Source organism: Rhamphochromis longiceps, linkage group LG17 (genome assembly GCF_057381845.1).
Source record: "Rhamphochromis longiceps isolate RC_006_pf linkage group LG17, R_longiceps_female_GT1.1, whole genome shotgun sequence".
Lineage (NCBI taxonomy): Eukaryota > Metazoa > Chordata > Actinopteri > Cichliformes > Cichlidae > Rhamphochromis > Rhamphochromis longiceps.
In genome coordinates, this window is record NC_140573.1 from 16730761 (window position 1) to 16742893 (window position 12133).

A 12133-nucleotide genomic window follows, 5' to 3' on the forward strand; every position below is an offset into this window, starting at 1 on the left:
GACTGTATCCACTCCAAAAACTGACAGAGCCTGTTGCTATGCAGGAGTCTCACTTCACAAGCATTCCTCCCTTAAAAACACTGCTCTGGAGGTAACAAAAGAGCAACACACCACAGGACATGGTGACACGTGTGTGTGTGTGAGTGAGTGTGTGTGTGTGTGTGTGTCAGCTGCTACCCCTGTTATTACAGGGAGCAAAGAAAATTGCTGCTTCAAAGTGATAAGTACAGCCCTGTCTCTCCCTCTTGTTCCTGTTGGAGAAGCTACTTCTGCTTTGACTGACAGAGAGGAGAGAGCAGAGAAGAAGAAGAGGGGTCAACTGAGAGAACGACAGACGAAGGAACACGATGCTCGTTGTCAAATCACACTTAGGTATGTCACTGTAAATATGGTCATATCGAGAGCATAGGATAAAAAAAGAATTTGACAACAAACGTGCACACTGCAGATGCCAGCACCAAATGACAATAACTTATACTCAAAAAGCACCCTGTTCATACATCAAAACACACATCCAGTTAGCTGACCTTCATTTTGGAGCTGCTCCTGCTGAGCATTAAGACATGCAGGGAAGAGGAACGATAAAAGAGAGGAAAACGGAGCAAAGCATAGGCAGTGGCATGAAAATAAAAAAGGCATATATGAAAGAGGGAAAAAAACTCAATGAAGGTAAGATAATGGAGGCTACCAGAAATGAAAGAGAAAGGATGTGTTTGTACCTTTTGGAGCGCCGCAGCATGCTTCTCTCAGGCAGCGAGAAATTGGAGAGCACCGTCCAGAAGGACTCAGACATGCTAACACTAGTGCAGTGCAATCATTGCTCTGACACGGCGACACTCGGCAGAGGACGCGGTCAACAAACAGACGCTGGCTTCCACCTGCCACACCGGCAACATCAAATGCGTGTGAGAGCTGTTAGTGTCTCTCCTCCCGCCTTCCCTCTTCTTATTCTCCCTATTCTGATCCTTTCTCGCTGCACAGTGCTGCCTCCTCCCTTCTGTCTTCTAACCCCTGTGTTTCTAAGTGGAGCTCAGCTGACTTCAGTTTCAGCTGAGACACACTTGTCATCAGGTCACAGATGCTCACAGACAGATATCTGAATGCAACCAATACAGGACTGATGCAGAAAAGAAACACTTTCTACTTAATTTAAGCACTCAAAGCATTTTCTGCTACAAGTGTCATTTACCCAGTTATACTAAAATCATGAAGCTATAAATGATTAAATCACACACACATTCATGCAAAACTTTGATTTATACCTAAACACTTGTGTAGGTACACACTCCAACACATCAGGAGCAACTTTCGGTTCAGTATCTTGCCCAAGGTTACTTCAATACATGGACAGGCAAAGCTGGAGATCAATCACCGACGTTCTGGGTGGTACAGTAGATGACCTGCCCAACCAATGAGTATGGGTGATATAATATCTATTTTTCAATTCTGCCATGTTGTTTATTCAATGGTCTTCATCCCTTTAGCATTGCCCGGCAAGACCATGAGTGTTTCTCCCAAACTCGTCTCTGTGTTACGTTGACGGTTCGATCTACTTGAGCAGAAGTCTGAACAAAGACCAATCAAGTATTCTTCCTAATGGCCAGCAGAAGACAACTCCTCTGATTGCAAAAGAAATCTAGATATGATATGGGAAAACAACCTTAGGAGTATTGACTGAGAATAGTCACCCTGTCGTCAGAGCATATACAGTGGGGCAAAAAAGTATTTAGTCAGCCACCGATTGTGCAAGTTCCCCCACTTAAAATGATGACAGAGGTCAGTAATTTGCACCAGAGGTACACTTCAACTGTGAGAGACAGAATGTGAAAAAAAAATCCATGAATCCACATGGTAGGATTTGTAAAGAATTTATTCGTAAATTAGGGTGGAAAATAAGTATTTGGTCACCTCAAAAAAGGAAAATCTCTGGCTCTCACAGACCTGTAACGTCTTCTGTAAGAAGCTTTTCTGTCCCCCACTCGTTACCTGTATGAATGGCACCTGTTTGAACTCATCATCTGTATAAAAGACACCTGTCCACAGCCTCAAACAGTCAGACTCCAAACTCCGCCATGGCCAAGACCAAAGAGCTTTCGAAGGACACCAGGAAAAGTATTGTAGACCTGCACCAGACTGGGAAGAGTGAATCTACAATAGGCAAGCAGCTTGGTGTGAAAAAATCAACTGTGGGAGCAATCATCAGAAAATGGAAGACATACAAGAGCACTGATAATCTCCCTCGATCTGGGGCTCCACGCAAGATCTCATCCCGTGGGGTCAAAATGATCATGAGAACGGTGAGCAAAGATCCCAGAACCACACGGGGGGACCTGGTGAATGACCTGCAGAGAGCTGGGACCAAAGTAACAAAGGTCACCATCAGTAACACACTACAACGGCAGGGAATCAAATCCCGCAGTGCCAGACGTGTTCCGCTGCTGAAGCCAGTGCATGTCCAGGCCCGTCTGAAGTTTGCCAGAGAGCACATGGATGATACAGCAGAGGATTGGGAGAATGTCATGTGGTCAGATGAAACCAAAGTAGAACTTTTTGGTATAAACTCAACTCGTCGTGTTTGGAGGACGAAGAATACTGAGTTGCATCCCAAGAACACCATACCTACTGTGAAGCATGGGGGTGGAAACATCATGCTATGGGGCTGTTTTTCTGCCAAGGGGACAGGACGACTGATCCGTGTTAAGGACAGAATGAATGGGGCCATGTATCGTGAGATTTTGAGCCAAAACCTCCTTCCATCAGTGAGAACTTTGAAGATGAAACGAGGCTGGGTCTTCCAACATGACAATGATCCAAAACACACCGCCCGGGCAACAAAGGAGTGGCTCCGTAAGAAGCATTTGAAAGTCCTGGAGTGGCCTAGCCAGTCTCCAGACCTCAACCCCATAGAAAATCTGTGGCGGGAGTTGAAAGTCCGTGATGCTCGGCGACAGCCCCAAAACATCACTGCTCTCGAGAAGATCTGCATGGAGGAATGGGCCAAAATACCAGCTACTGTGTGTGCAAACCTGGTAAAGACCTATAGTAAACGTTTGACTTCTGTTATTGCCAACAAAGGTTATGTTACAAAGTATTGAGTTGTATTTTTGTTATTGACCAAATACTTATTTTCCACCCTGATTTACGAATAAATTCTTTACAAATCCTACCATGTGGATTCATGGATTTTTTTTTTCACATTCTGTCTCTCACAGTTGAAGTGTACCTCTGGTGCAAATTACTGACCTCTGACATCATTTTAAGTGGGGGAACTTGCACAATCGGTGGCTGACTAAATACTTTTTTGCCCCACTGTAGAGAGAAAAATGGCCCAATACTTTTCAGCAAATGCAAGGTAAGTTTGCTTTATCTCAGTGTGTGATCGGAGAACTTTGGAGAAAGAAAACACTTTGGACTGCTAAACTGTTTTCCTTAAAAAAAAAAAGAAATGATCTTTTTCCATTTACTCGGGTTATGTGCACCTCAGGAGGTAGAGCAAGTCATCTACTAGTCAGAAGGTTGGTGGTTCGATCCCTGGCTGCTGCAGTCTGCATGCCAAATATCTTTGGGCTGCTCTCTATCCTGCTCGTTCATCTGAGAATGTTCGATAAGAAAACACTTACGTAGAAAAAAGTAGTTGCATGAAAGGGTGTATAAGGATGAATGTTCAAAGTGCTTTGAGTGGTCAGGTAGCGTGAAAAAGCGCTATAAAAGACCTAATCCATTTATCATTTTTGTATAATAATATTCTATATCTAACAATAACTATAATATTGATGAGGTGATTTCATTTATTTGAATTCCAGCGGTCAACCACATTTGCAAGTCTGGTTATTTCATAAAGTCAAATTCAATGCAGAAGATTGTGTGTTGTTGTGTTTGTGTGAGTGTTTTTGTTTTCCAACATAAAAGATGGATTTAAACTAAAATTAAGAAGCTATAAACGATCAAACAAACAACCCTGCAATTGGAAGCTGCTAAACAAAGTGAGTTGCTCTTTAAAAACAGCAAAAGAGTGTTGTAAGTGCTTTCTTGTGTCACCAGATGAACACAGCTCATTAGTGCCGTTTGCTGGATGCTCTCAGTGGTCTGTCAGCTATAACACCAACAAAAGGTCAGCAAACTGAGTAATGGGGACAAAAAAGAAGGAGAACACAACACACACCCCAAAAGACCAAACAGTTATGAGATGACACGCAGGGTGGGTCTTACCTCCAAAGGAAGGGGTTTCCCCACTGGTAAACAGGGGCTGACAGAGGGCCATCACAGTAACAGAGAGAGGGAGAGGAGGACGAAGAGGAGAGGGCGAGGTTGACTAGGGCGGGCTGAATGACAGAGGGATGAAAGGAAGAGGGGGAAAGCAGGTGCTGGAGGAGGCTGTTGTTGCCGTGGCAACGCAACTGAGCTGGTGACCAGATTCTGCCAAAAGAGGAGGGAGGGGAGGAAGATGAAGAGAAAAAGACGCAAGGAGAGATGTGTGACGATGTGTGGGTGTGCGCTGGGCGGTTTAACACCATCAACTCCCTGCCTGCTGTGCCTTTAGCTGGACCAGAGGAGCTACACTGTGACAATTTTTACACTACACTGAAACAAAGTTTAGCAAAACCTTCTTTGGTTACTACTCTACTGTTCTACTGTTCTGATTTTATATACTGTTTTGTTTGTTTGTTAATTAGTTTGTTTGTCTGCTTGTTTTAATCAATTTTAAATCATGCTTTTTACTTGTTTAACTTGTTTTTTCAAGATTTCTTTTACAAATCCGTCACTGCATTCTCCATAAAGCTTAAGATGTTTCTGTGTAGTGAGATAGTTGGGTGACAGCATGCAGATAACAAGAATGCATCTATGGATGTAGAATAATTCTGATTCAATGGTAAGATAACAGTGGTGGTGAATGAGGCCTAATAGCACTTGTTTACCTGGGTAACCCCAGTTCTCTGACAATCAAGATAGGTATCTCACTATAGTAAGCACCTTCTGGTGTGATCAGTCATGGACACTAAACTACCACCACATCTTTCAAAGACAGACCAATCACTTCAAGGACACAGCATCTCACTCAATCTTCCCCCGAGTGATCGGGGATTTTCTTTGACTGGTACCTGCTGAGAGTCTGGAAATCACCACAATTCCTGAGTCGACCTATGAGCCAGCATTTTTTTCCCCTGGAAGGCAGATACACAATAAAGAGAAGCCAGTATGGGTGAACATGCTTTCTCTTTCTAGTCCCTGTCAGTACTCTTGCGGCATCAGTTGGGATCAACTGAAAGCTTTTCAGGGAGTTTTTAGGACATCCTAATAATAATGAATTACAGTAGTCCAGCCTAGAATTAACAAATGCATGAACTAGTTTTTCAGCATCACGACAGGACATTTCTAATTTAAGAGATATTGCATAAATGGAAGAAATCAGCCCTACATATCTGTTTAATACGCACATTGAAGGACACATCCTGGTCAGAAACAAGATTCCTCACAGTGTTACTGGAGGCCAAGGTAATGCACCAGCTACCACCATGATTGGCACCAGTAGAAGCCATAAATACTAATGCTCAGGTTAGCAAGCAAATAGCTACACGAGCACAAGCTCACTTAATGTGCTAGCTTGATAAAGTTCAAGTTTTAAACAATTTGACACCAGCTTACCGGAAAAATATCGTCACAAAACAAAAATGTAATTACAAAGTAATAATTAATCCTGAAACAAAAACAAAAAATTACAATGGTTCGGGACCACTGAGGAGCTCTAGTGATCTGCACAGGAAAGAAAGCAATAATGCCTGGTGTTGGGCCAAGGGTTATTAAGGGAGGTGTTGAAGACTGTGTGTCCTTGAAGTGATAGGTCCGTCTGATACACACATATTGGTAGTGGATCTTCCACTCAGGTCACACCAGATGGTATTTCCCATAGAGAAATACAGAGTGACGCCTGAAAGAGAACACAGGCTCCCTCTCAGTTAGGGAGGGTTCCTCATCTGAACTAAACACCACGAACTTGTTGGTTGTGTAGAAACTATACTTTTTTCAGTAACCGGCTGACAGTATAACAATTATACTGCCTGAACATACACCACCCGAGCAGAAGTCACTAATAAGTGTCCCCAACATATTGTCTGACTGCCTGCAGATGTCCCCTCACAGCAGGTAGAAAGCCTCACATACTAACTTCTCACAGCCAGAGATGGCTGGACACAGTCTTGGATCAGCTTCAAAGAGCTCTGTAAGTACTCCCAGGGAGGCACCCGGTCAGCTGGTAGACTGAGCTAAGTCATAGCACTAATGTGGATAGAATTGGTCTGACTCAATCAGTTTTGTCTAACTCACTGGGTTACAGTGAGTGGTAGTGATAAGAAGCACACACTGTTTTAGGTTTAAATTCAGCTGTCAGTTGTCACAGCTATGCAGGGCAGAATGACCTTATGGTGTTGATCTCCACGTCCCCTCCCCCCTGCTGGATGGGGCAGAGTGGGAGAGACCACCTACTGGGAGGTCAAGGGCTGCACACATTTTAGTATCTGCAGTTTTTACCTAACATACTGTAAGGCCATCTGTGGTGTGCCTCTATAGTTTTTAACACACCAATTTTGGAAGCAGAATTAAAGACAAAGTCATCATCAAATGCTAGCCTGGAAACTAAGTCACACCAGCTGGCACAGCAGTGAAAAAACAACACTGTGTCCCAAATATTAGTGTGGAGCAGTCTGACCAGTAGGTTTTTGGAAGGTTTGTAGTGACAGTGTCACATAAAGTTGATTGAGATGAGCTGAAAAATACCACTGAATATTATGCAGTGTAAGATGATGCATGTTGCTTCTCTATATTAACACGAACATATCAGTCAACTCGAAAGCTTGGGGGTGGGGGGGGGTGGGGGGTGGGGGGGGGTTGTCTGTGCTTCTTATTTTAAATAACAGCAGTGTGCAAATTATTATATATAAATATTGCAATATATTATTATTAATATTTAATTATTCTGGAAGTTAGCTACAATATATCTTCTTAAAGGCCAGCATTGCCTCAATAATTTGTTCAAACCTCCACAGAAAGTAAGAAAAAACAACATTGGCTGTATACACATGTGAAAGAGTGCAAGCACAGAGTCACAGTAATCTGTTAAGCTGGTGAAGGATTTCCCTCCCTGCTGGGATCTCACTCTGATACCTTCTCGTGTTCATGGCTCCTCATGGTTTCCATTTCACTGACACACTATGTATGTACACTATGTGTGTTCAGCACTGTGAATGTATGTGGGTCATTGATGTGTCACCTACACAAAGTTTCCGTCTTTATTTGAAAATATTAAAGTTTAAATTGATATCAACATCTCACTCATGTATGCACTAACTTTCAATTCCCAAAAGCAATATGTAATTTTTTATATTTTATATCATCAATGCTTTTAATTCTCTTCTTTGGTATCAATTTTTTGTTGTCTTAAATGGATCATATGAATATTTAATATATGAAGAGACTTTGTCCAATGATGTCCAGTTTGTGAAATACAGCATGTGGGTAAACAATAAAAACATCTGTTGGGGATGTTATTTGAAATTAATGTAAAGACAAAGCTAAGCCTCTTAAACGTCTGGTTGGCCTGCAGTTTGCTAATGTTGCTAACTCTTTTTAAAGTGCTAAATGTACTGTAGACTGTGGGAACTTGGTCACTATTAGTGATTATGAACGTGCCATGAAGTACGAAGTGGCCCAACATCAGTTCCTGAGCTTGTCCTATTCCTATAAGCTTAAGATGAGCACTTTTCTGTTATTTTCCTCTTAAAATAGAGACTAAACAGATAAATCACAATATTCACATTATTGATCTTGAGGTGGTACTTGTATATAAGAATACCTCTGTCTGTTTAGCACAAATAAACGAGAAGGAAATGGGATACAGCTCTTGTTGTGTTGATATGAACCTAATCTTCATTCGCTTTCACACACAAATTTGAACATGCCGTGTACACACACTCTTACTGGAGGCGAAGTTGCGGGGCTCCTGATCGCTCCCTCCTCCTCTTCATCTTGTGTACTGGGACAAATGAATCAGCTGTAATCGTTAATAATCCACCCGCCTGTATCAGCTCATCTGTCGGTCAAATACATACTGACCACTGAGCAGCTCCTCCAAAGGACCAGAAACTCTCATGTAGTTTAGTTTTCCATGGGTCAGACTGCTGACAGTACCTTCATGTATAAAAGAATGAGCTTAGCCTGTGCTACGTCAGCACCTACTCTTATCTCCACACAGAGACTCAGCTGTATGAGGTATCTGGGGTAGACTGCTCTTCCACCGGCAAGCATGGGCTTGCTAATTCACAAACACACACAAACAGAGTGTGGAGCTACGTGCAAGCAACACACATATTTATCTGAGCTGGATAAACAAATTTGGTGTGTGTTACACAAACTCAATTGACCTTTCCTCCTTCTCATTTTGTCTTCCTCTGATGAATCCAAAGTCTGTTAAAAACACAAAAGAAATCCTTTTGTTTCTCTTCTTGCATAAAACGTAATCCCAAAGTCAGAGAGAACATTACGTTCTGTGTTGTCCCATCAAGTCAGAAAAGAAAAAGGACCAACTCCTTAGTTATCAGCTCCTGTTACCGCTCAGCCATAGCAAAAGTTTGGAGGAAGTGTCCTGCCTGCACGTCCCCAGGAACAGAGTGCCTGCCAGAACCTCCCCGGGTACAGCCGGCCCTGCTAATCTCCCTTCAGTTCCTTAAAAGTCTCAGCCTGTTTGGGATCAGACCGTCCAAGAGAACTGACTGAGTCCTCGACAAACAGCCTACAGAGGGACGGGTGAACAGAAGGCTCGAGGGAGGGGTCAAACAGGGAGGTGGGAAGATAAAGAGTGGAGTAAAGCCTGACGTCTCCTTCTGTGCCGTTTGGCTTGGCTTATTATGGGAGAATTTCTAGAGAACATTATATCTGGAGAAAATATAATGTTTGAAAGAGTGTTTTAATGCTTTTTAACCTGTTTAAACTTTTATTCCACATGGTTTTTCTTTTGGGGTTGTCTTTGTGTTTTGCTTTGTTTTTTTTGTGAGGTTTTTCTTGTGTTAGATTATGTAAAATAACTGACAATGACTGGGATATGTTAGAAATTAAACAGTTTAACAGAAAACACTGCTTAACCACTTTTCAAACTCAGTCTTATTTTTTATTCCTGTCACATTTACCAAACTCCTACAAAGTCCTACAATTTTTATGGATTCAACCTAAAATTATTTTTAACCGACTCCTCTTCAGATGGTGTTTTTCTTTGGGTCAGGTTTTGAGCGTACGTTAACACCTAAAAGAGAAAAGTCAACACAGGAGACACTTTCATGATGCTATATTAGAGCATGTGTGAGGTACAGCTGTCCACTTTCTGTCTCTATTCTCATTTCCGAGAAGCTTTGGTACACTGCTAAGCGCGACGGGCTAAATGCAGCTCATAAGCCACATCGCTAAGTCATAAACAATGACTCCAATCACAGCTGGCTTTGGCTGCGTAGTGAAACACATGCACACACAGTTCGGTTCATTTGGAGTGATTACTGAGCTAATATAGAAGCTGCAGCAGGACACGAGAATGCCATTAGAAACTATACTGGGTCTTTGTGTTTGCCTCTGGACTTGGAAAAGTTAGATTAAGGGGTCTGGTGGGGTCAGAATTTATTAGTGGAAGTTAAAATTAAGGTCACTGAGGATTCTCACAAAATAAAAGTGAGCATGAGTGTCACATGATTCCCCCACTGAGCTCCTTTGCAAGCCCCCAAACAAAGAACACTTTTTCTAAATGTCATCTTGCGTGTGTGTAACTGACCTTATCCCATCTTGTTACTGACGTTTGAACACAGCAAGTTTAACATGGAGGGGTGAAGCCAAATTGTAATTCAATTAGAATTTTTTAGTACCAGAATAATAAAGTAAAATCAACTGCTTATTCAGGCCAGTAGATGGTGCTGCTGAGTTTCTAGTGAGGTAAGCAGAGTTGAGATTGCTCATTAAACAAACATGGTGGGCTCTGAGGAAGAAGTTAGAACAACCATCTGAGTTTAATTTAAACTCATGGGCTTCTTTTGGATTTTTTAACAACGCTGGGACAAAGAGACGGAAATGAAAAACAGCCTAATATTCACGGAACCAATGATCAGCTCTGTAGAGTCAAAGATTCGAAAGGAACAATGGGAGGGGGAAAAGTTGTTTTGGGGTTGTTGCTACAGCAACCATTTTTATACTTTGAGTGTTTGTTTGTTTAAATTTACCACAATTTTGGTGGGCTGGGATCAGAAAAGAGTTCAAACATTGGGCACAATTTTATACACCACCAGAGCCAGGAGGAAAAAAGATCTAAAGAAATACACGTTTACATCTTATGCTCTGGGTTTGGTCACGATTTTAGCAGCCTTTCTCAGTACTGCTGATGCTAAATATTCCTTAAAATATTCCTAAAAATGCATTTCATTTCATATGATTTTCTCATCATACTTGGAATTGCAGCCTCACAGGCCTCAAATGCCTGGAAAAGATGAAATATACATCAGTAGTTCCCACGTTGCTCATTAATGGAAGTTGTTCATGTGAGACGAGGGTTTATCCTGGAAGATAATGCGAATTGTGAAGATGATTGTGGGAAATCTTTTGATTTGCAAGTAACACAGAAACCATCCAATCTTAGCTAAATGGTGTTTACTTTAACCAAACAAAGAAGTAATGAATATCAATGTTCATTGAGAGTCACATCAAACAGAGTCAACACCTTGTGTATTAATGTGATTGGCCAATAAAGCTGATTCTAATATAGGGCTTCAGCTATCATAGCAGACAATGATGCAAATATTTTAGTGATCCTGTGAAATCAACTTGCAATTTCTCTGCCTTTGAAATGGAAGCTCAAAGATGGGGGCCAGGTCTGAGACCACTTGCCATTTTCCAGCTGACTTCGGTGCATAGATATGCCAAATAAACTGGGAACAAATGGCAATAAGGCAGTTTCTGATCAATCTGGGTCAAGCTGGCATGTGCAATCTGTTTGCGATAGTGCTGCCGTGATAAACTGTGATAAATCTCAAATCTACTGCTGTCTGTTACAAATCTGTTCATCAGATGTGTAGTGCTGTACCAAAGCCAGCGACAGACTTCCCCATACCACACTGCACCACACGTCAGGTGTGACTATCTGCCACAGACTGGGCTGTTTCTAAAGAGGGCCGGTTCTCACACGGAGCCTTTTTACTGTACCTGAACATTACAAGCACTTTATACAACATGCCTCATTCATCTAATCACACACATTCATACAAGCATCTTCTGCTTCACACTCTGATAAATACACTGATTCTTTGGTACGCAAAGCAGGGATCAAACTACTGTGCTACAGCAAATTTATAATATACAATTATTAAAAAAAAATAGATGCCACTAGTACTGTACCTCATTTCCCCAAGTATGCCTCTTTTTATAAGACAAAATGAGACATGCTTTCTGGTGTTAGATGCACTGTAAACTACTCTAACAAACCTTAATAGCTCTGATTTGTGTGTTTTGTCGTTTCATGGAGCAGACAAGCAGCTACTTCTAATCTGTTCTAGAAAGCCCAAAAATTCTGTGCAATCATTTTCCAACCAGTGTTTTCCTGGTCATATGGAGATCATCGTCCTAATTTTATTCTAGTTTAACTAAAGCTTCATAGATTACTTTTTAATGACAGTAGGCAAGAATATATAATATTACCCAACACTAGTGCTGCTAGGGAAAACATTCCCTCAAGACATTTTTTAAGATATCAAGTTCTTGAGGAAGGCAAGAGGAAGGTTGCGAAGCATTTGATTCCTCATTTCCTAATGGACATGGAAGTTAACTTAACCTCCATCATTTCTGTTGAGACCTGCAAGAAAAAGTAATCGTTTTGAGAGAAGGTTCTTCTCTTACACTTTCCAGGAAGAAACAAGAAACCCTCTGCAGGACTGCAGAACAGCTTTAGGATGACTGAGCACATTCTGGCAGTGATTTGTTCTACTGTGAACCCACATCGGCACAAATATGGCCAAGAAAGACTCAGAAAACCTATAAAATTCAGAAAAAGGTTTTTTCAGTGAACAGAGAGACAAGACTAATTAAGTAAATGACACAGGTCATGTGTGATTATAGC

General features: G+C 41.6%; 1 protein-coding gene across 8 annotated transcripts in view; it reads right to left on the reverse strand.

Annotated features, from left to right (window-relative positions):
• mast2 (microtubule associated serine/threonine kinase 2) overlaps positions 1–12133 on the reverse strand; it is a 153860-nt gene that overhangs the window by 59492 nt on the left and 82235 nt on the right. The window contains exons 1-3 of one of the 8 annotated variants that reach the window (XM_085387709.1): positions 8107–8760; positions 7972–8026; positions 4210–4416 (exon numbers count right to left, since the gene is read on the reverse strand). The exons of 5 other annotated variants lie outside the window; for them this stretch is intronic. In XM_085387709.1, coding sequence (XP_085243835.1) covers positions 4210–4416; positions 7972–8026; positions 8107–8143 — 299 coding nt within the window. In that variant the 5' untranslated portion in view covers positions 8144–8760. Of the gene's footprint in view, positions 1–4209; positions 4417–7971; positions 8761–12133 lie in introns of those variants that run through there. 2 more of the 8 variants (XM_085387710.1, XM_085387712.1) reach the window with 2 other exon arrangements.